General features: G+C 43.1%; 1 protein-coding gene across 1 annotated transcript in view; it reads right to left on the bottom strand.

The window, feature by feature from the left end:
- Nucleotides 1-7,373: 7,373 nt before the first annotated feature.
- Nucleotides 7,374-24,341, bottom strand: part of NSF (N-ethylmaleimide sensitive factor, vesicle fusing ATPase) — a 166,997-nt gene continuing 150,029 nt past the window's right edge. The window contains exons 13-21 of the mRNA XM_082271580.1: nucleotides 22,017-22,112; nucleotides 21,700-21,856; nucleotides 21,469-21,602; nucleotides 20,106-20,172; nucleotides 19,944-20,023; nucleotides 19,718-19,852; nucleotides 15,896-16,009; nucleotides 15,659-15,714; nucleotides 7,374-7,917 (exon numbers count right to left, since the gene is read on the bottom strand). Of these exons, the coding sequence (XP_082127706.1) occupies nucleotides 7,890-7,917; nucleotides 15,659-15,714; nucleotides 15,896-16,009; nucleotides 19,718-19,852; nucleotides 19,944-20,023; nucleotides 20,106-20,172; nucleotides 21,469-21,602; nucleotides 21,700-21,856; nucleotides 22,017-22,112 (867 nt within the window). The 3' untranslated portion in view covers nucleotides 7,374-7,889. The remainder of the gene's footprint in view (nucleotides 7,918-15,658; nucleotides 15,715-15,895; nucleotides 16,010-19,717; nucleotides 19,853-19,943; nucleotides 20,024-20,105; nucleotides 20,173-21,468; nucleotides 21,603-21,699; nucleotides 21,857-22,016; nucleotides 22,113-24,341) is intronic.

The raw sequence follows: 24,341 nt of genomic DNA on the forward strand, positions 1-24,341 counted from the left end.
TTTAAAGGGGAACCCTTTCAGTATAAAATCAACAACAAACATGTATTTCCAGCAGAGTGGGGAGAGACTAGAACCTCTCTCTGCCTTTATTGCTGTTAGTTAGCAGGTGTTACAGGGACTGTATGACCAGGACAGGAGGTCACAGCAATGAAAACTAGATGGCTCCATCTTTTTCCTACTCTATCAAAAATAAATAGGCTGTAGTAAATCGCCCTACTGAATTACACTAAAGAGATTACAAGTACTCTTTAACGAGATCTAACCACTTCTTTAAGAGCTCATTCACACCAGCGGAGCACATTATTGTGTAACTTCATTGAATTGTCACAAAAAAGCAGCATGTCCTTCTTATTCAGCACACACCAGTGCAGTGGTATGAACTGATCTAATAGGACATAAGGTAAATAGCCTTATCTATGCCTTTTGCCCAGCACATCTGGTGTGAATGTGCCCTTAGGGCAGTGATGGCGAACCATGGCACTCCAGATGTTTTGGAACTACATTTCCCATGATGCTCAACTACACTGCAGAGTGCATGAACATCATGGGAAATGTAGTTCCAAAACATCTGGGGTGCCAAGGTTCCCCATCACTGCCTTAGGGGACCTTTTCACATCAGAATGCGGTGTGGAAAACTGCGTTCAAAATGTACTGGGTGTGTGATCTGCTGAAGCTGTCAGTTTTATTCTAATGACACAAACACAGTGTATTTACCTGCACTAATGCATGGGACCTCAGTACCATGACTGCCGGTTGCAGTGCTTGCACTACTTTTGATGTGATACCAGCCCATTCAAATGAATAGGCTGAGAAATCACACAGGAGCACGGATCACTTTGCTATGCATTTCCATTGTTAACTGTCGCTTAAAGTAGAACTAAAGGCCAAACTTTTTTTTCCATTGTGGATAGAGTAAGAGAGGGTTATAACTTCTGTCAGTTTTTTTTGTTGCCATCTGTGTCCCTATTGGGACCATTTTCTTTCCCTTCCTGTTCCATTGCCAAAACAGTAAGTGAGCAGAAATCCCTCCACAGTAAAGGAAGACCTGGTTGTCATCAGAACCAGGGTCACCATTGAAAGAATTTTCTTTTCTTCCCTGTTGACAACCCAAATAATGGGATTTTCTTTCACTTCCCCTCTTGCCGACTACAGTAAGCAGGCCAAATAGAGGGAGTTAATCTTCCTAATGGGGGCACAGACAATCAAACCCTTAGGCCCCTTTCACACTGACGGACCGTTCAGATCCGCCTGTTCGTTTTTTTGGCGGATCTGAACGGTCCCCCCATGCATTCCTATGGGGCGTTGGATGCCAGCAGAGACATGTCCGCTGACATCCAACCCGATCCGATCCGTCAAATCTGGACGGATGGAAACCCCATCTACCATCCGTCCAGCGGATCGGATGAGAACGGACCGACGGTCCGTTCCCATCAGATTTCCCCCATAGAGATGCATGGGGAACTGACAGCTGTGTCTCCGCACACAGCGCGGATACAGAGCTGTCATCCTCCTGCTCAGCGGGGGATCAGCGGCTCGAGAAAAACTGAGAATCCGTCCGACGGACGGATAGTGTGAAAGGGGCCTTATAGGTACCTCTCCATTCCAAATCTAAGAAAAAGCTTTAGTTATACTTTAAACACTTCCCTGAGTGCATCTTGCAAACCAGTTTCTGCATGGCAAACCATGGCTAGTACTTGTAGTTCTAGTTGTAGGTTCCCACAAACATAATGTAATCAATTATTATGGGTTCCGTCAGCAAAATGTCACATTTATGGTCACCTCTATAGACAATCTGTTTATTGGGCCAGTCAGTCACATTGAGAAAGTCAGATTTGTAACCAATCCAAAATGTATCCAGTTAAGATGAATCCCCAAATACTGCTGAGGAGAGTGTATGGAGTGAGAGTTCTGAGCACAGCACAATTCTGTACTGCAATGCAGCAAAACATGACACTGTATAGACTGCGATAGCCTGATAGACCATCCCATATTTTATATACAGAATCATTTTATATTTCTTATTTATTATACATTGTGTATATATCCTATACAAGTTAACTGAAATGATATATAATATATTATAAATATATATTTGGAAGAAAAATATCTGTGTCCTCTTATTTTGTTATTACAGTAAATGTTTACATATTTGTTGTAGCAACAGACCTTGTTATACATGTTTTTGGTATTCTGATCTGACTTTGCTACATACAGTAGGGGATTCTGCAATTGCACTACTTATTTGTAGCAGAGCACCCCCCCCCCCCCCTTTTGTCTGTGTGTGAGCTTTGCAATAAAATGTAAGTAAACAACTTGCTGCAAGGTTTAGGGCAGGGATCCTCAAACTAGTTCTGCAACAGCTGGAGGGCCATTCACATCCCATGAGGCATTGTGAAACTCTGACATTCACAGCCATGACGGGAATTGTAGTTCCCGACATTCACAGCCAGGACGGGAATTGTAGTTCCCGACATTCACAGCCAGGACGGGAATTGTAGTTCCCGACATTCACAGCCAGGACGGGAATTGTAGTTCCCGACATTCACAGCCAGGACGGGAATTGTAGTTCCCGACATTCACAGCCAGGACGGGAATTGTAGTTCCCGACATTCACAGCCAGGACGGGAATTGTAGTTCCCGACATTCACAGCCAGGACGGGAATTGTAGTTCCCGACATTCACAGCCAGGACGGGAATTGTAGTTCCCGACATTCACAGCCATGACGGGAATTTTAGCTCCCGACATTCACAGCCAGGACGGGAATTGTAGTTTCCGACATTCACAGCCAGGACGGGAATTGTAGTTTCCGACATTCACAGCCAGGACGGGAATTGTAGTTCCCGACATTCACAGCCAGGACGGGAATTGTAGTTCCCGACATTCACAGCCAGGACGGGAATTGTAGTTCCCGACATTCACAGCCATGACGGGAATTATAGTTCCTGACATTCACAGCCATGATGGGAATTGTAGTTCCTGAAAAACTGGGGAGCCATAGTTTGAAGACCCCTGGTTTAGGGGATCCATATGTGTGCTGCACTGTACAGTCCTCCCCCATCATGGATTCTTGTGACCAGAGGAACATAGAACGCCCAATCACATAACACCCCCCCCCCCCCCCACGCAGTCCTTTGGAGAGTTGTGAATTCTTTGCTGTTGCAAATGACAGAAAACGATGTAGCAAAGGACTTAAAAGTGGAAGCTCAGCCTAATGTGAACTCTAAACTATAAACAGCCACATTCTAAGACTAGTCCATCTAACCCTGTAAAGCAAGAATCTCTATACATACCTTTTCTGAAGCCAATCCAGTCTCCAGCAGCAGATACTGTGTGGAAGAGACAGCAAACAATGGCTGGGAAGTAACATAACCCATAGAGCTACCATGGGGCTTCCGTTGTCTGCTGCCTATTCTAAACACGCCTCCACACTGAAGCCGACAGCTCAGTGTGGGACTGGAGCTGCTGCAGAAAAATGTGTAGCGATTTTTGCTTTAAAGGGTTACATTTATTAGGCTTAGAATGTGGCTCTGCCAGTAGATTTAGCATTGGTTTGTTTTTGCCTGAACTTCTACTTTAATGTTCTCTTTTAGGGTGAATTCACAGGTGTTAGAGCTGCACAATTAAATTGGTAAAAAAAAATCTCGATTCACCTCCCCCTCACAATCTTAAAACGGCATTTCCTCAATTCATACACAGACAGCTTTTCTCTGCTCACTCTCAGCTGTCAAAAAAAAAAAAAGCCTCCAAATTAACATTTTCAAGGCTGGGAGATCACTATAAACACAATGCTTTAAAATGTATCATTTTGTTCTTTTAGATCAAAGGAATGGACTTCGGTCTGTAAGTGAGGGCAGTTTAACCACTCAAAGACTTAACCTTTTAATGACGCTTGTTGCTTACAAGTTAAAATCAGTATTTTTGCTAGAAACTTACTTAGAACCCCCAAACATTATATATATATATATATTTTTTAGCAGAGACCCTGGAGAATAAAATTACTATCATTGCAATATTTTATGTGAAACCGTATCTGTGCAAGTTTTTTAAACGCAACTTTTTGGTAAAAAATACACTTTTATGAATTAAAAAAAAAAAAAAATTAAACGTAAAGTTAGCCCAATTTTTTTTGTATAATGTAAAAAGATGATATGCGGAGAATTGTGACCTTTATTCTAAGCAAAAAAATGGTGATTCTCATTTTATCCAGAATCACACAGCTCTAACAGGTGTAAATGTGGCCAAGAAATCTGTGCAACTGAAGGACAGACAGGACCATATGTAATTGTATCTGCAGTCAGGGTCAAATAATCAGCCATGGGACACAGAAAGGATGTGCTGGAACTGGAAAGAGTCCAGAGAAGGGCAACAAAAATAATTAGGGGAATGGAGGACATCAGCTATGAGGAAAGACTACAAGCACTGAACTTATTCTCTCTGGAGAAGAGACGATTGAGGGAGGATATGATATCAATGTACAAATACTGTACTGGCGACCCTAGCATAAGGAACAAACTATTCAGAGAAAGGGAATACAATAAGACACGTGGCCACTCACTAAAACTAGAGGGGAAACGGTTTAACCTTAAAATACGTAAGGGGTTCTTTACTGTCAGAGAAGTAAGGATGTGGAATTCTCTTCCACAGTCGTATCCGCAGGGAGCATCGATAGTTTCAAAACACTATTAGACAGGCACCTTAAAGACCACAACATACAGGGGTATACAATGTACGGTTAACAGCAAACACACACACACATCATAGGTTGAACTGGATGGACTGATGTCTTTTTTTTCAACCTCACAAACTATGTAACAGACGAATCATCTGTCCCTAACTCCAGATAACCGCTTTATGCGCAATGACATGCGGGTGGCTACTGTCATGTCAGCCTGTCATTCATTTGTACATCTTCTTAGCTGCAGCTTTCCACATACACCTGTGATTTCATCGCAAGAATCCACTGTATGCCCTAATCACATGTGTGAATGCACCCTTATTGTTGAGGATTCCCCTGAGCCGGCCACACATGTTACAATCTGGCTTTAGCAGTAGTAAGGGGAAGGTCTTACCTGATTGAAGTATAATAAACGGAAGGGTTCCTAGGGTAGGCTCTTTGAGCACATACGTATTGGGAAATGTAAAAGGAAACGGTCAAAATAGGAAAGCAGTACCACGTTTGGCAAGCCTTAGGGGGGCGGCATACACACACTTCCTTGGCGGTTTGGTTATTTATAGATGTAGTGGGAAATGAAATTGCATGCTGCAAACCAAAACATGTTCTCTAATTAAAATACATGAAAAGTACATTTACAAGCCTTAAATATTCCTTGCGTAACTAACCCATTAGGACACAGCGCCATGGGAGATTCTCAGCACTCTTTGTACCTTTCAATTAAAATTACAAAATTCCTGCTTAGCTGGTGATTTCTACAAGTGGAAATTGTCAGGAAGAGTTCAGTCTGATTCTGGGAGAAGGTTCCTTCATTGATGGCTGCCACACACAGTTGTCATCAGCTTAGTCAGGAAGCGAAAAACACCAATCATTAGATGTGCTGGCTGCATTAGGCTTTTTTCACCTGGTGATCTGGATAAGTCACACATCCTTTGTATTAGAGTGCCCTCACTCTGGATGATGACACACAGGGGCACATCTGGACAGCAGCATTGTCAGTTTGGGGGGAAGGGAGTGTTAGATACACTAATAAATTGAAGCTGAACCCAAGCTAAAACGTTATGATGCGAATATATAATAAATATGTAAATTGACGGTGCTATATAATGGCCTGTAATAAATAGGCAGTTACAGCAGTTTTTTTTCCCTTTAGGATAAAGGCTGATCATTGTAAGCAGTCCTGTCAGTGTTGAATGGTTTGTCTTATCCCTGTTACTGCTACATCTGCAAGACAGCTTGTGCTTTTGAAAAACAAGACTTAGTGGCCAGATCACCAAATGCAAATAGAAGAAAACAAGCTTAAAAAGAAATGTAATGCAGCCATCACATCCAAGAACTGGTAAACTTCAATATAGGTTTGCTTTTGCGTTTTATACCACTTCAATGTAGACATAACATAGAGGTCTGCTTAATTACAGAAAGAATCACCCACCCATAAAATCTCCACCCCCACTGTTCAGTGGGGAAATCTCTGAAGTCCAGAAATCTCCCTACAGAGAGATGATGTAGAGGAGACTCTCAACCCACCAAGGTTTACCCAAAACTGAATGATCAGAATTCAGTGGAAGATTATTAGTTCTAAGTGGGTTTTATTTAGAAGGCCAATGTCAAAGCCCTGCATTTAACATGATTCTGGCAAGAGAAATATATGAGGGCTGCCAGCGTTGACTGTAATGGCTTCCATGCTTTGACCTAAAATAAATTCTGACGCTCATATACACATACTAATTTTTCAAAGTATTTAAGCCAGACACAGTCAATCAACTAGCATTTGGAAATGACTATGAATGACAGTCCCCCTCATGAAAGAGTCCCTTTGCCTTCTGCCATGTACAGGCCTTGCAACACTCAATAAATAAAACTCCCGCTTTTGTACCATAAGCATGACTTACATCATTACACAGCAGACAGGAACATCCAATAAATAGTTTCTTTATTGCAATGATTGTTCAGCAGTCATAACCCACAGAATATTTATTTCAACTTAATCCACAATAAAATATACACATACTGTGGGACGGAGGATAAAATGTGTCTGTAAAGCAGAAGAGAAGGGGAGAAAGAGCCACAGAGTCACATCACTTGTTACCAGAAGGAGGGGGAGACACAGGTGGGACAGGGAAGGTGGACTCGGCTATGACAGTGTGGATTGGGAGCAGTCTAAAGGGAATAAAGCAAACCAGAACATCATATTTACACCCACTTCAGCATATTCAGTCCACAGAGACATGCAACCCCCCTCAACACCTTTAAGTAGGTTTAAACCTGATTCCTGACTGGTACTTAAAGTGTATCCATCACCCTCATGTAGCAGGACAGCCATGCTGTTCACTAAGCCAGTCTTTAGACACCAGCTCCTCTAACGGCTATTCCAAATCACAGCACAAACTGGCTGCCTATGTGATGATGTCACACTTTAAACACAAATTCTTCAACAAAGACAACATTATTGACTAACACCATATGATAAAGTAATACCCTTTATCTGTAAACCGTTTTGAGAACAGCTGTACAGGTGACCACAACCATATCCACTGCAGCAGGAAAGACAGACAATGATATGGGAGTGCTTTTGGTTTGGTCATTTTTAAATAAATATTCACAATCAGTGTCACAGATCAACACACCATTCAAGTCTAGAAGCTGTACAATCTGGCCACTTGTTTAGCGATTAAACCTGGTGTGGATAACACAAGGTAATTAAAAATCAGAGTTATGCCACCGCAGTGACTTTTGGACAGTCATATGGAGCATGAACAGGTTAATGAACACACGTTCCAATATGGCTGCTGTAGCATGGCCTGTTCTGTGCCTATAAATGACCTGATTAAAGTACAGAATCTTCAGTTAAAATATGAGAATGGTACAAAATAACTTTACCACCAAAGGCCACCTTGTCCATCTGTCCCACCATATTACACTAAAGAATACACAGTACATACCATGGAGAGCTCTGACAAGAGGCTGGTACAACATGGCCGCCTTGTGCATTCATATAACTTAGGAGCAGAATGGATGTACATAGCTGAGGTGGTGTAACATTTTGACAAATCGTTGTCAGATAACATGCATGTCCTGTGTGATACAGTACTAAGGGGACCTGTGGTGTGCTTCAAGAATCCAACCTTCCCAGGAACAGACGGTAAGGGGTGGAATGTTACTGGTTCTGAAGGAGACGTCCTCTAGTGCCCCTGCCCACAACAATGAGATGTCCAGTTAAGCGTAGTCATTGCGGGATGGTTCTCTAGAAAAATGAAAAACAACTGTGAGTAGAGAGGTCTCTACGAATACTGCCACTGCTGACCCCCACATCACATGGGGTGCGACTGACAGCACTTCTGATCAGGTTAGTGACTTTATTAAAGCCAGGGAACTGGGTGTCATACTGATCCAATGGCTTTAATAATCTGAAGTCACTAACCGAATCAGCAGATCAAAAGTGCTGTCAGTTGCCACACATTTGTTGTATACTGATTTTTGGTTTGACTGCAAAGTCAGACTCCATCATTTTCTCACTACAAATTTCCTTTAAAGAAAGAATGTCACCTTACCCATGGCAGAGCAACGTGGCAGTTTCTCCCCCCAATCAACCCACTTATACTTGACTTGCCAGCGTTCCCTTTCCACTCCTTCTGCCATTTCAGCCAGTGACAACACCGGGCACATCTGTGTATGGGGGAGCATGTGACCTCCTCCCCTGTGTCAGTGTTCACAGTCTAGCAGCCAATCAGTAGGCCTGAGCACTGTCACATGACTGAGGGAGTAACATCAGTGTTCCCCATGGTTGCAGATACTGTTTAATTTAGCTACAGCTGCAATGCAGTAAGGTGAGAGTAGGGGTGAATGGCCCTTTGCCCTACAAAGAGAATGGTGGCAATGGGATTTACTAAAGCTAGAGAGGGAAAAATTAGTCACCATTCTGCAGAGAAACCAATCAGCTTCTAACCGCAACTTGTTTAATTAGGCTTTAGCAATAAATGCTGGAAGCTGATTGGTTTCTCTGCAGAAGTTTGACTAATTTTGCCCTCTCTAGCTTTAGGAAATAAACCCCAGTGTCTCTGAAGAAAATAGAGAAGGGAAGGCATTACAACAATTCACTGCGGGTCACTCTTACCATCCATACAAATAAGATAAACCAAAACCGCAAGTGGAAAAAGTGAGCAGGAAGCTTTGTGTATTATGTACTCTGGTGCTGACTGAGTAGAGGGCAGTAAAATCCCTCTATATTTCTGTAGACCTCTGAAATGAGCTGTGTCTTGATTCCAGCATGGTACCATGCAGGTATTGTGACTTGCTGCATTCAGCTCCATGACCCTGGAACCAGCATGCGCTATACTCACCCTTGAATTTAGAGAACTAAGCATAGGAGGTTTGAGATTCTACAGCCGTTCCCAGGCAGGGGGCACTCTGCTTCTTAACAGACAAAAAAAACAAACAATCCACACATATGTGAAAAAATCACCAGAATATGGGCGCTGATCCTCAATACAGTCCCTGCTTGCTGCGGTGTGTATATATGACACTTCCTGGTCGTTGCAGCTCCTCCTGTATTCCACTGGGTGACAGATTCAATGAGAAACACAGCTGCAAAGGAGACAAACAGCGCACGCCGACCTCGGATAATAACGTTTTATTATAACACACAATACACCACTTAGTAATTGCACTCACATTTATCCTCTCAAAGACAGGCACATCTGCAATAGCCTTCTCCTCCTCTCCCTCCTGGATGGCCTACGGTCTGTTCTGCAGCCTACTATCAGCTCGGAACACCGCACCAGCCTGCTGTTCCCTCCGCTACCTTCTCCTGTCTCCCCGCCGAGTGTGTGTGTGCAGACCGCAGTGCGCCTGCGTGCCGGTCCGCCGACTGTCACAGCTGCACTTATGTGCCTAAACCTCGGCCGAGGCTATGCTCGGTAGTACACGGATCTATGAAGGGGTTTAGAGGGATACAGCTCGGCAGTGTGGTTCCTATGACTACGCGTTTTGGAGGTGGAGCCTCCTTCAGGTCCCACCCTTCCTCCCATACTTCCTCCCTATATATACACACACACTCCTGCCCCAATTACCACCTATAAATTTAAAGGGCCAGACACGGAGGTGATGCATCCCATTGTGGAGGGGAGGAGCAAGGGACTTATAAGCAACATTATAACCACATTATACAGTAGGATGCCAAAATTGACCATTAATACTGCCTACACATTATTATCGTAAATTGACCATAGACTAAAAAAAAAAAAAAAATTGAAATTAAAATTCAGATTAAAATTAAAATTCACCTAACCTCATATACTAATTTGCATTTAATGTATACTTTTTATCACTAAGTATAACGATCAACATTGGGCTATTAAGAGGGCTATTCAAAAGCATTGGCCAATCTTGGGGCAAGACTCGGGCCTTAGCCGAGTGCTCCCCAAGAAACCTAAGATTGTGTTTAGACGTGTTAACAATATTAAGAGTATGGTAGCACCCAGTAAAATTAAAATAAAAAAACAAACAGATAAAGTTGTAAATATCCCTATGTTTCTAAACATGGTGGGGTCATACGGGTGTAAGCAGAGCAGGTGTTTGGCCTGTTCTTTTATGGAACATGGGAAAAGCAGTTTTACCTTTAAAGAAGGTTGATCCTTCAAGATTCAACAATTTATTAGTTGCAGTACACAGTTTGTGGTATACGGCCTGAGGTGTCCCTGTGCTCTGCTCTATATAGGGAGGACAGTCCGGGCCATGCGCACCAGATTTGGAGAACACTGTCGCTATATAGAGCAGAAGAAGGATAAGCATAGTATACCCAGGCACTTTTGTAAAGTGCATGGTTGGTTGCACCAAAGGCCTAGAGTTATTTGGCATTGAAGCCATACCCATGCCCCTTCCTGAGGGGGAAAGGTTCTCCAGACTGTGTAGGCAAGAGACCTTCTGGATATTCTCGCTCGGCTCTATGTCCCCTGGGGGGCTGAACGAGGAACTGGAGGTCAGTACGATCATTTGACCGGTCTATCTGTAGTAAACTTCTTTCAAAAAACCCCTTTCATGATACATTTATACCTTGGTACTGTAGTGTAGATATTTTAAAAATATTTTAAATATATTGTATCACAATTATGGTTATACTGAAAATATATATATTTTTTAGGTAACAATACCTTTTATATATGTATGTTTATATATATATATATATATGTTTATATATATATATATATATATATATATATATATATATATATATATATATATATATATATAAATATATATAAAATATACACACATACATAGATACATACATACATATACACACACACATTTTGTTACTTTTTATTTTTAAAAAATGTTATAGTCCCCCCCCCCCTTTTTTTTTGTTGTTGTCCTGGTTTATGAAATTTAATTATTATGATATCATACAATATAAAGTATACATTAAATGCAAATTGGTATATGAGGTTAGGTAAATTTAAATTTTAATCTGAATTTTAATTTTAATTTATTTTTAGTCTATGGTCACATAGTTACATAGTAGGTGAGGTTGAATAAAGACAATAGTCCATCTAGTTCAACCTGTGTAGGTGTATGTGGCCGTAATCATCTCTCGTACCCCTGAATGTTCTGATTCTTGAGATGTACATCTAAGAGTCTTTTGAAAGCCACCATACTTCCCGCATAAACCACCTCTTGTGGTAGAGAATTCCACAATCTTGTAGCCCTAACAGTAAAGAACCCCCTCCGCGTTGCCTGAGGTCAAAACGCTTCTCCTCTAATCGCATTGTATGCCCTCTAGTCTTCATGCAATCCTTTCGACTGAATAGCTTTTTTTCTATGCTGAGATCACCATTGAGATATTTATAAATTGCTATCATGTCCCCTCTCAGGCGTCTCTTCTCCAGGGAGAATAAATCAAGCAATTGCAGACGCTCTTCATAATTAAGGTCCTCCAATCCCCTAATCAGTTTAGTTGCCCTTCTCTGGACTCTCTCTCCAGCTCCAACACATCCCTCCTGAGGACTGGTGACCAGAACTGGACAGAATACTCCAGATGTGGTCGGACCAGAGTTTTATAAAGTTTAAGGATTATAGTTTTATCTCTGGAATACATCCCTTTCTTTATGCATGCTAATATTCTGCCGGCTTTGGCAGCTGCCGCTTGGCATTGCATGCTATTGCTTAGTCTATCCTCTACCAGGACTCCCAGATCTTTCTCCATTTTTGATTCCCCCAAAGGTTCCCCCTCTAAAGTGTATTGTGATTTTATGTTTTTAGTCCCCAAGTGCAAAACCTTACACTTCTCTACATTAAACCTCATTTGCCATGTTGTTGCCCACTCCATTATTTTGTCCAGGTCATTCTGTAGGATATCTGCTTCATGCTGTGCAGTTATTGCCCTGCCCAATTTTGTGTGTCATCTGCAAAAACTGATATAGAGCTACTGATCCCGTCTTCAATGCTGTTTATGAATAAATTGAACAAGGTTGGTCCCAGGACTGAGCCTTGGGGGACCCCACTTACCACCTCAGACCAGTCTGAGTATGCGCTATTTATTATCACCCTTTGGACACGCCCTTTTAGCCAGTTCCGTATCCAAGAGCAGACTTTTGCGGTCAATGCCTGAAGACCTTATTTTATAAATTAAGTGCTTGTGGGGAACTGTATCAAATGCCATAGCGAAATCCAGGTACACCACATCCACTGGTCTGCCCCTATCTAGTTCACAGCTCACCTCCTCGTAGAATGTTAAGAGATTGGTTTGACAAGAACGCCCATTTGTAAACCCGTGCTGATTACTGCTGATGTTGTTGTCTTTAGCAAACTCTACGATATAGTCCCTTATCATCCCCTCCAGAAGTTTACATACTATCGATGTCAGACTGACAGGCCTATAATTTCCTGGGACATGTCTCTGCCCTTTTTTGAATATCGGTATCAAGTTCTTTGAGTACTCTCGGATGTATGCCATCCGGGCCTGGTGATTTATTTGTGTTAATTTTATCCAGCCTTTCACCCTCTGTTAGCCATAGTGGTAAGTCCTGTGTATTACTACTAACCATACAGTCATGGTACCACTCTTTTTCCTGAGTAAAGACTGACGAGAAAAAAGCATTCAGCACTGTTGCCTTTACAGTGTCCTCTGTAACCATCCTCCCATCATCGTTAATTATGTGTGCAATATGCTTTGCCCTAGTATTTTTGCTGTTAATATATTTAAAGAATTTCTTTGGGTTCTTTTTACTATCCTCCACTATTTCTCTCTCAAAGTTGATTTTAGCCATTTTGATTTCGTATTTACTTTTTTTATTTGCCTCCTTGTATTGCTTGAAAGCCGATACTGTGCCATTTTTTTCCCCTTAATACGTTTTTTAACATTTAAACATTTAACATGGTTTAGCCAGCCAGGGGAGATCTGAAGAAGGGCTTGGCCCGAAACATGTTATCCCCCTCCATCCGTGGCTACCTGCATTAGCTCCGCTAGTTGACAAGTATAGCCGCCGGTGCGCTGCCTCTGCACCAGTCCGGCGGCCGTAGTGTTACATCTGTGAAGCAGCCCTCGGTGCGCACGTCCTCGACAGGCGCCCTGTGACGTCATCATCCGGCGCCACCGTAGTCGGGTCCGAGGAGCAGCGGCCACCGCCGCCTCGGGTGTGTACCATCCGGTACCGGAGCTGTCTGTGGGGGTTGAGTACTCCACTCCCCCCCCCCCTCCTCTCAACATCTCAGACATCACCCAGTTCGGAGGCATACCAGCAGTGAGGCTCCCCGGGTTGATCGAGGCTGACATTCCACTTTCAAGCGCCACACCATCTAGGCTCCACAGGTGGATAGTCGTTGTCCCCCCGCTCCTGGGTCCTCCTTGTTCTGAGGTATTTTTGACTGTTTATCATCTGACTGCTGTCTGTTGCACCCTGGGCATACCACCGGCTTTTTTCTGTCAAGGAGCATATTTTAACCCACTTTTAATAAATATGTTTTAATGCTTCAAGATTCTGAGCAGCATCCACTTTGTTGTTGTGCCATCTTGTCCGGGAGCGCCAATATACCCGTTTTTGTCGCTACATTTCTTCTCAGTTGGGATCTGGGTTTGGGTAGGCTGCAGCCCGGACACGGACATGTAACTAATGGTGGACTTCTTTGGGCATTGTCCGTCCTTACTGTTCCATCCCTGCCTTCTGATTACCGGCACCACAGCGCCAGGAGTTTTTGTATATATTCAAAGCCGATACTGTGCCATTTTTTTCCCCTTAATACGTTTTTTAACATTATGGTTTAGCCAGCCAGGTTTGGCTTTGTCTCTTCTAAATTTATTTCCCATAGGAATGCACTGCGAGATGCATTTGTTTAATATGTTCCTAAAGCAATCCCATTTTTCCACCGTGGTCAGTGTTCCTCGGGTTTGGTCCCAGTTTACCCTTTCCATCATGGAGCACAATTTGGGAAAGTTTGCCCTTCTGAAGTTTAGGGTTCTTAAGTTCCCCACTTGCCTTGTTATATTGTTATTTACGCTAAATGTGATCATCCTGTGATCGCTAGGGCCCAGGTTGTCCTGGACTCCTACCTACCGAGATTAGGTCTGGGTCATTAGTGATCAATAGATCCAGGACTGCATTTTCTCTAGTAGGCGAATCCACCAACTGAGGCATGTAGTTGTCCTGTAAGGTTTCCATGAATAGACGGGCCTTCTGTGAGTGTGTAATCCCCTCTTCCCAGTCAATGTCGGGATAATTGAAGTCCCCCAATATGATGACTGATCCCAGTTTTGCCACTTTACCCAACAGTGATATAAATTCCAGCTCTACCTCCTCCCTTTGGTTGGGTGGCCAATAGCAAATCCCCCACAATTACTTTTCTCTTTTCTTATTCCCTGTGGAGTTCTACCCACACTGATTCTAACTCCATACTCATCCCTTCTGTAATATCACCCTTACATTATTCTTGACATAGAGACATACCCCTCCCCCTCTTTTTCCTTCTCTGTCCTTCCGGTACACCGAATACCCTTGGATATTGGCCAGCCAGTCATGTGAGGGGTCGAACCAAGTTTCTGTTATTCCCACAAGGTCTATGTCCTCCTCATGTACTAATAATGTGTAGGCAGTATTAATGGTCAATTTTGGCATCATACTGTATAATGTGGTTATAATGTTGCTTATAAGTCCCTTGCTCCTCCCCTCCACAATGGGTTGTATCACCTCCGTGTCTGGCACTTTAAATGTATAGATGGTAATTGGGGCGGGAATGTGTATATATAGAGAGGAAGTATGGGAGGAAGGACAGAACCTGAAGGAGGCACCGCCTCCAAAAGGCGTAGTCATAGCAACCACACTGCGGAGCTGTATCCCTCTAAACCCCTTTATAGATCCGTGTACTACTGAGCATAGCCTCGGCCAAGGCGTAGGAACGTAAGTGCAGCTGCGACAGTCGGCGGACTGGTGCGCAGGCGCACTGCGGTCTGCACGCACACACTCGGCGGGGAGACAGGAGAAGGAAGCGGAGGGAACAGCAGGCTGGTGGGGTGTTCCGAGCTTATAGTAGGCTGCAGGACAGACCGTAGGCCATCCGGGAGGGAGAGGAGGAGAAGACTATTGCAGATGTGCCTGTCTTTTGAGAGGATAAATGTGAGTGCAATTACTAAGTGGTGTATTGTGTGTTATAATAAAACGTTATTATCCGAGGTCGGCGTGCGCTGTTTGTCTCCTACTTTGCAGCTCTGGCACTCTGCTTCTTGTAGAGATCTAAATAAAACATGCAAAACCTCTGATTTTCCACTACGGTCTACTCAGCAAACAACTGTGTGAATGTTAAACAAAAAAAAAAAATGCTTCACTTCAACACTCTCCACAACACTGTGACCATGCTTAAGTGAGAAAGCTGTGTATACTATGCTCTCTGAAGGCCAGCCTCCTCCTCCCCTGTCCTGAGGGAAAGAGCACACACATTCTGACACAGATTAAAGTTATTATTTCACAATGCACTGTATCTCCATCATGCATACTTACGAAGCTTCTTCTTTTAAGAGGGTAAGAAATTTGCTAACACGATACTCTGGGTCCATCTAAGAAGAACAGATATTATTGAAGAGATATATTAGAAATACTCTACATTTGCTCTAAAAACATTGGCCACTAGGTGGCAGTTTCTCATTTTCTATACTGGACAATGGAAATTGTAACTGCTTCGATGGGACCATTGTGCTGCTTCCTACCTCCTGCCCAACCCTCCCTGTGTATCCTTACCTGCAAGGACATCTCAATTAACATTAGCAGCTTCTTGACTCCAATGAAAACTATTTTTCCCTTTACATTTTGTGCGATGATGGAGCGTTCATTGTCCTTGAAGCTACTCAGGAGCTGAAATAAACAAAAGATAACTGTAAAACACCAGCTAATGAAATGAAGAAAAAGTGAGTAGTATTAGGCCTCTTGCACATGATACCACTGTTTAAGCATCTACTTTTTTAGACACTTTTTTGGTGTAAGTATTTGCGTGCGTTTTCGCATATATGTGTTCGCACTTATTCTAGCGTTCTTGTTCTGCACGATATGTAAATGTACAGTCGTGCGCATGAGATGTAAATTACTGACCAAAAAAGCAGATTTTTCTATTTTTTTACTGAAGAATACACAGCGCTCATTTACGTGCCTGTGTGCATAGGCACATTACAATTAATGGGCTGTATTTTATATAATATATATATATATATTATAAGAAGAAGCTGTAGTGAGCTTTTTCAAGCTGCAGTGTGCAAGAGGCCTAAGGAAACATACAGAATTGTCCGGCAGCATTTCTTTCTCTCCACTAGATGGACTCTGTCTTTTGGGTTGAATGTCAGTCAGCATTTATTCATCCAACTTCCTCTGAGCCCAGGCTGTCTAGACTCACCCCCTGAGCCCAGGCTGTCTAGACCCACCCCCTGGGGTGGCATTATCTTGTAGCCTGGGCTCAGAAGATTACTGCACACAATGATGCTCTATGCAAAAGGCAGTTCTGATTATCATTTAGACTTCATAATGAGCAATAATGATTCAGCTGTTATCATATCACTAATATCAGTAAAAAGCTACCAGAGCAACAATGGTTCAAAGTGCATATAATCAAAAATATTTATACATCTATTAAAAAAATATATAATACAAACTATTTAAGAAAAATTGTGTAATAATTGAAAGTGATTAAGTATCCGGCAGCATACACCAACTGTGTTCACATCTCACAATGTAGTACTGAATATAATTAAACAGTCTTGCGCCAGAAACAAATCTAATAGTGCATAAATCACTGTAAATAAAATCCTCAAGCAGTGAATTATATAATGTGCATATCGGGTTAAAAAAAGAAATTAGTCCATCAAATAAAGTCCAATAAAAATAATCCCCAGTGATTGTGTTATCGGACCAACCACCAATTCAGGGTTCATACACATTTTTACCAATAAAATTCCATGACTTTTCCCATGACTTCACGTAAATATTCATGACCTAAAGTTTCATGAAATGTCTATGTATACATGTTAAATAAGACGAAAATCCATGTCACACCCAGCATATTTTTACTAAAATAAATGACAATCTTTGTAGTGTACAGTACTTCTGCAGTTAGGGTTTCGTTTCTGGATACAGCGTGACACAAAATGGTCCCTTGTTTTACAGTGGATGAGATGGCAGCACCGCTGCCGCAGCTGGGAGCCGGTGTCACTTCAGGCGCACAGGTGAAAAAGCCAGCGATCGGATTGGAAGCTGTCGAGCACGCAGCTGCAGACTGGTGCTTCGCACCTTTAGCGTGGCTACACAGCGCTGCCTCTCCCATGTTCGAAATGTCAAACGTTTTACGACACACACTGTACATTTAGCACGTCCCGGGTCCTGATCTTTCTCCAGCCACCTCTCATACTTTACATCATGAAGCCATACATTTTAAAGCTGAATTTCCCTGGCATTGCTACCCTGTGAACACACTAACTTTAGCTGAAACTGTGTTACCCCCATAAAGTTAACTTGTAATTTGACCAATATACTGTATTTGGAGAAAGAGGATTAATGGCCGCTCCTGCTTGGGGGAAAAAGCTTCAGTTTAGGCAGTCATGATGGAGGTGCACCCGGACTGGTATGGATGGCACAGTCAGATGCACAAAATGCGGCGCTTACTCTTTAGGCCCAAGCCACAGTCATGATGGAGGTGCAGGTGGACTGGTATGGATGGCACAGATGCGGCGCTTACTCTTTTCTATACTCAGGGGTCAAGTCCTGGGAAAAAAAGTGTGGGGCTGTGGACATGATACAGGAGGTGGTCAAAGGCTGCAGACATGGTAGAGGAGATGGTCAGGGGTTGCGGACATAGTAGAAGAAATGGTAAGAGACTGCGGACATGATACAAGAGATGGTCAGAGACTGCGGACATGATACAAGAGAAAGTCAAGAACTGCGGACATGATAGAAGAGCACTAGGGAGGCAGGAAAGCACAGGGGGAAGCAGAGAGCACTGGAGGAGCTGAATGGCATGGAGGGGGGGACTGGAGAGAATTAAGGGGGGGGTTTGGAAAGCATTGCAGGGGGGGTTGGAAGGCGCAGGGGGGTGGAAGCAGGGAAAACCTGGGGGATGGAGAGCACAGGGGGAGGGGGGGGGGGACTGGAGAGCACTGTCTGGGGGGAACTGGAAATAACTGAGGGGGGAGCCAGGGAGCACAGAGGGGTGGAGAGCACTGGGGGAGCCAAAGAGCATGGGGGGGGGGAGATGAAAAGCACTGTAGGGAGCTGAAGAGCACTGGGGGGGGGGGGCTAAGAGCATGGGGGAGCTAAAGAACACTGGGGGGGGGGGCTAAAGAGCACTGAGCAGGCTAAAGAGCACTGAGGGGGGGGTTAATAGCACTGAGGGGGGGGGCTAAAGAGCACTGAGGGGGGCCAGCAAAGGAAGTTGTATAGGAGGGGGATGGGGCAGCTGCATATAGATGAATTGAACTTTCTATATTCCTCCTGCAGCCGCTGAGAGGTAACAAGCATTCAGCGACAGCATGAGGAATAAATATGGAAAGTTCAATTCATCTCTATTCAGCTGCCCCATCCAATCCCCCTCCTATCCAGCACACAAAACGAGACTCCTCAGGCACTGACCTTCTTCCTGCCGCTGCAGCTGCCTTCTAAGAAGTTCTTCACACGGAGATGCAGACACCGGCCTGACACCCATCAATGCAGCGATGCGGGCGGCCCGGCGGACACCGGCCTGACACCCCCCCAGTGTGGCGATGCGGGTGGCCCGGCGGACACCCCCCAAAGTGGCGATGCGGGCAACCCGGCGGACACCGGCCTGACACCCCCCAGTGTGGCGATCCGGGTGGCCAGGCTGACACCCCCCAGTGCACGCAGGCTCCACCCCTTTATGCGTTACGTCAGCGCATTTAAGCTATGACCCCTACCGAGGAAGTCATAGCTTAAACGCGCTGACGTAACGCGTATAGGGGGCCTACTACTGCAAGTGTATCTCTGAACAAAAATTGTCTTTCTTTGAGTAAACGGAGAGCATTAGATTTTGTTCCTTATCTCTTCAATATGTGCCCCTGACTGAGTTTAACTGGAGTCTGGAATCTTCATCATACTCCCTCTTGTGATCATCATCTCTCTACCCCAGCAAGGAGATAGCTGCTTTAGACCCTGGGTGACTCTTGGGCCGGCGAGTGAGGTGAGAGGCCACTGTAATTAGTGGTGGGTCTGATAACACGATCACTGAGGTGGAAGATTACTGGGGATTATTTATATTGGATTTTATTTGATGGACTCAATTTTTCACCTTATATGCACATTATATAGTTCACTGCTTGAGGATTTTATTTACGGTCATGGTTACGGGCCACGCAGCAACCTAACCACCAATGACACCATGAGGCCAGGCCACCTACATTATGGCCAATGCATGACACTGTGTGGTATGGCTGCCTAGCCTACCACCACTGCTGAATTTTTTGTTTCATTCCTCTAAATATCCTGACAGGCTGGCAACCTCTGCCTTCTACAAATCTGCCCAGCTGTGTTTAACATATAGCAGACTGCACCTGATGATATACTGACCTCCAGAGCTTCCATAAGCTGCTCTCCTGTTCTGATATTTGGAACATGGATGGTTGTACTGAAAGCATCCAACATCTCCATCTCTTGAAGAACTTCCTTTCGGCTGGTGGTGCCAATTATCAGTAGTTTACGACCCTGAAGGCAAGAAGATGGTTAGCTTGGCTGTGGCTCGAACTGAAACCATGACAATATTACAAGGTAATAATTCTTAAACGTATACTCGTACATGAGGAGGGGCTTTCTTCAGGAGCACAAGCAGAGCCTGCAGCACCAGATTGGAGAAACGGGGACCAATCGGCACATAATCTACAATAAAGGAACAGAAATTATAATTCCAAAGCTTTCCCTAATGTAGCCTTTATAAAAAAGAAAGTACAAAAAGGCTCACCTAGCAGCCTCTCTATGTCATCTACAACAATGCAGCTCAGTTGAGACTTGTAAGCATCATCAAATATCTAGGAGGAAAATATCAAAACACAAAGAATAGCATGGATAATAGGGAAGTGAAGGAATAAGGATCATCGACATTAAAGATATTTTTTTAGGTTTAAAAAAATAATAAACATGTCATATAGGGTTTGCACTGAGCAGCCCCAATCCTCCTCTACTCATTCCCCCCCCCCCCCCCCCCTCCCTTCACCAGGCGCTCCTGGTTCCTTCTCTTCTCAGAGGAACTTGTGTGTGCTTGCTCCCAGACCCCGCCCACCCCTCCCACCTCACTGGCTGTGATTGACAGCAGCAGAAGCCAATGGCTCTTGGCCAATCAGGAGGGAGAGCAGCTAGTCTCATGCACATCGCTGGATCTCAATCAAGCAAGTATTAGGGGAATGCATGAAGGTAAAAAAAACCTTCAGCCTTTAGAACCACTTTAAATGAGCAACCTGAGTCACAAGACTTTAGCAGTGGTGTCCAACTAGTGCCTCCCAACTAGGGGATGAGTTACTAAAGGAGTGGAGGTGATTCTCTTTTCAAAGTGAGTGTTCAGAAATAAGGTAAAGCTTTGTTCACTTTGAATACATATTGATATAGTACAAAAAAAATGGTCTGAGATGGTGAATAAACACCAGTTTTATGATATTAAAGCGGTTCTAAAAGGTACATTATTTTTTTACCTTAATGCATTCCCTGCATTAGTATAAAAAATGTTTTGCCATTTGCTGGGCTCTTCTCCCCCTCCCCCCTCGCTGCACTCACAAGCTTGTCTAGGAGTAGCGGAAGCCATTAACTCCTGCCGCTGTGAGCAAAGAGCATGGGGTGGGACTGAGCCGTGCTGTGTGCGTCAAAGGACACATAGCCCAGCTCAAGATTTAGCCTGCCCATCTGCCACATACTGAAGGACGTACTCACACAAGTGTGTGAGTATAACCGGTCATTTTAATTTAAAAAAAAAATGCCTTTACATATTTGAAATGTATTTGTACTTCAATGTTCCCCTTAAAATGTAAGTATCATTTCATTGGTGATCATTCAACTGAGTTGCAGCCACATTTGAGGAACCCCAAAATGTAACTTGCTGTTCTCTGTAGGACTTAATTATATAGCTGTGAGATGGAAAAGCAAAAATAACAGACAGGTAAAAGAAACACAGACTTGTTGCCCAAGGAAACCAGACTCCCACTACATTTTCCTAATGTGGGACAGCAAACAAAAACAAACATCTGATTGGCTGCTATGGTAAACCCATTTTTCCACCTTTTCACTGGTTATTATTCATGACTTAAAGTCATGAGCCAGGAGAAGAGGTAGAGTACCTTTTTAATAGCTTGGCACTTAGCGGTCTCAGAGAATCCAATCATCTTCTCTGGTGAGCAGATCTTGATGAATGGAAAGTTTGATTCCTCAGAGATCTTGGCAGCTAATGCTGTTTTGCCACTATGTGGCGGACCTGTCAAGGGACAAACAGGAGTCAGCAGAATAACATTGACTGACCTTTCCATACAGGATCATACACTGCACCTCTAAACAGATTTCAATATACTTACCTTCAAGAAGGACACTGACAAGGGGTGTGCGGTCACTGTTCTTTGTCTGCTGGACAAGCAGTTCCCCATCCTCCAAGACACGGGTGACCGGGTCTCCCCACTTAATGATGCCATTCATGATGTAGCTTTCATAGTCCTCTTGGTTAGTTCCAAAGGCCTAACAAAAAAATAAAAGGTGAGATGTAACAAACAGTGTGTAACCTGACATAACAGGAGCAGTATGGCACATCAATCCAATAAACATGGATTCAATTAACTTGTAATGGCGATCATAGTGAAGGCCCATTATCTGCGGTAAAGGGAAAACAACTACTTACAGGCTTTATATCATTCTCCAGAGATGTTAAGAAGTCTCCCCTTGTTATTTGCAGACGTTCTGCCTTCTCCATGTCAACCTCAACTTTGGTGGTGGCCTAAAAAGAGAAGGCATATCTTTAATGAAGGTGATATTCAAGGGTTCCAACTCCCTACTTTAGGTGCATTTCATTACATAAAACCACCTGAAGGATAAAGTTAATGGGTATTTGTGGTTTCCTGCTGACATCAGCCTGTGAAGAACTTTTGACAAAGATGGAGTGTGGTGTTGGAATCTAAACATTAAGCAATGCACAATTCAAATGACCTCACAATTTTGAAAGCCTGTCTACACGTACCCTTAGTTACATTCGTAATAATGTAATTCAAAAGTGAATAATAGAATAAAAGCGTGTACATAGCAATATCAAATGAAAGCAAGTAAACAAAAGCATACTGTGCTAACAGATTCAGCTTTGGTGAAGGACATACATGTATAAAGGAATGCTAGGGGTACAATACTTCATATTTCCAACACTAGAACCTACTATGCCTACATAGGCCTACTATGATACTGACAGAACAGGAGCAGGTTAGGATCTACAATTCTTGCAATGTGCTGCATATAACTGATCTATATTCCCATTCTGTAGACGAGAGATTAAAACAGGCCATGGTTAATATCTAAATGAGAGGAGACACAGAAAGACCCCTTTTGCCAGCTATTAAGGTCAAACGAGCGTTTACACATTCCGGATGGTGTTTTGATATTGTCAGGTGTTGAAATACAGTATTAGGAAGAATATGAGTTTGCAAGAGACTGGAGCAGCTATCACCAAACCTTTCCATTCTGAAAGCCCTTTCTAAATGGCAGCATTCAATCAACCTTACTTTTATAAATCACACAAGTGTGTGATATATATATATATATATATATATATATATATATATATATATATATATATTATATAAAATACACTTTTTGACCAAATGCACCTCTCTCACATGAAGATTCATAGACTTGGGTGTCCCAGGGACCAGACCAATATGTTTAATGTCAGGGAATTATGTAATTATGTGAAAGATAGATTTTCGGCTTTGCTCTCCTAAACAGTAATTAGGTCTGTGCCGGATTCATGTCTCCATATCTATATTCCCCCAAATTGGGATTAGTTATGTGCCGAATAAACAGGCTTGGGCTTACTGTAATGTAAACTGACACCACCAAATTCAATTAAAGGCAGTAAACCCACTCATCACTTTCTAGGACTCATCTATAGCACTGAGTTTTCAGGCATCATGCAGCACAATAAAAAGTTACATATTTTGCAGGAAAAAATATGCATTTTTTTGTACTGGTGCCTGCAAAGCATTTCATCTGCAATCAGTGGATCGTTGGTGCAATGTCTGGCTCCTGCAGACTCTTTCTACAGCTCTCTGCCCATACCTCTGTATGGTTTTTTTGTTAGAGCAGCAGGAAGTGTCAATGGATTACAAGTGTGTCAATTACCACACTCCTAATAAATTGAGAACAAGTCCATCTGCCATGGATGCAGATGGACCTTGTAGTATATTAATTTAGAGATCTCTGTGAAAGAATGAGGCAGCTGTGTGGGTTGAGCCCTGCAAAGCCAAACTGATTTTAAATGTGACAGCGGCTCCAGGGAAGAACCCACCCCCACACTGTTACATGGAAGGGGCTCTGGAAAATGTAACACGTTCCTAAAGGTGAACCCAGGATTTAAACTTTGAATGCGGTCTCAGTGGTGGAGATTTCCTAAAACTGGAGTGTGCAAAATCTGGTGTAGCTCTGCATTGAGACCAATCAGCTTCCATTTTTTTTTTTTTTTTTTAGGTCAAAGCCTAATTGAAAAAGCTGAAGTTAGAAGATGATTGGCTACCATGCACAACTGCACCAGATTCCAGTTTTAGTAAATCTCCCCCATTGTGTTCCTGCACTTAATGCGATTAGAATCTACTTTTTGTTGAAGCTATGATTCAGCTTATATGTCTATGAGGGTTCTCATTTATCTGGTCATGATATAGATAAAAGCAGAAGCCATTTGGATATGAAATGTCTTTACCAGTACAGAGAGTGACTAACTAGCCAGTTAAGGCCTAATTAATAGGAGGCACCCAAAGATTACACCAATTACCTTTTATGAAAACCCCTTTTGTGCTTCCCTCTGATCTTTGCTTAGTAAGGGCTTGAGTTTATGGCTAAGCCCAGCTAGCAAAGCATAAGACCATCATTTCCCCCATCCAATGAGAGCTTTAATTGGCTTCTGATGCACTTCTCTCAGTCATAGGGATGGGCTGTGTGTGTGGCTAAGCTACAAGATCAAGAT

The sequence above is a fragment of the Pelophylax lessonae genome, assembly GCF_965119305.1.
Source record: "Pelophylax lessonae genome assembly, chromosome: 11".
In the NCBI taxonomy this organism is placed as follows: domain Eukaryota; kingdom Metazoa; phylum Chordata; class Amphibia; order Anura; family Ranidae; genus Pelophylax; species Pelophylax lessonae.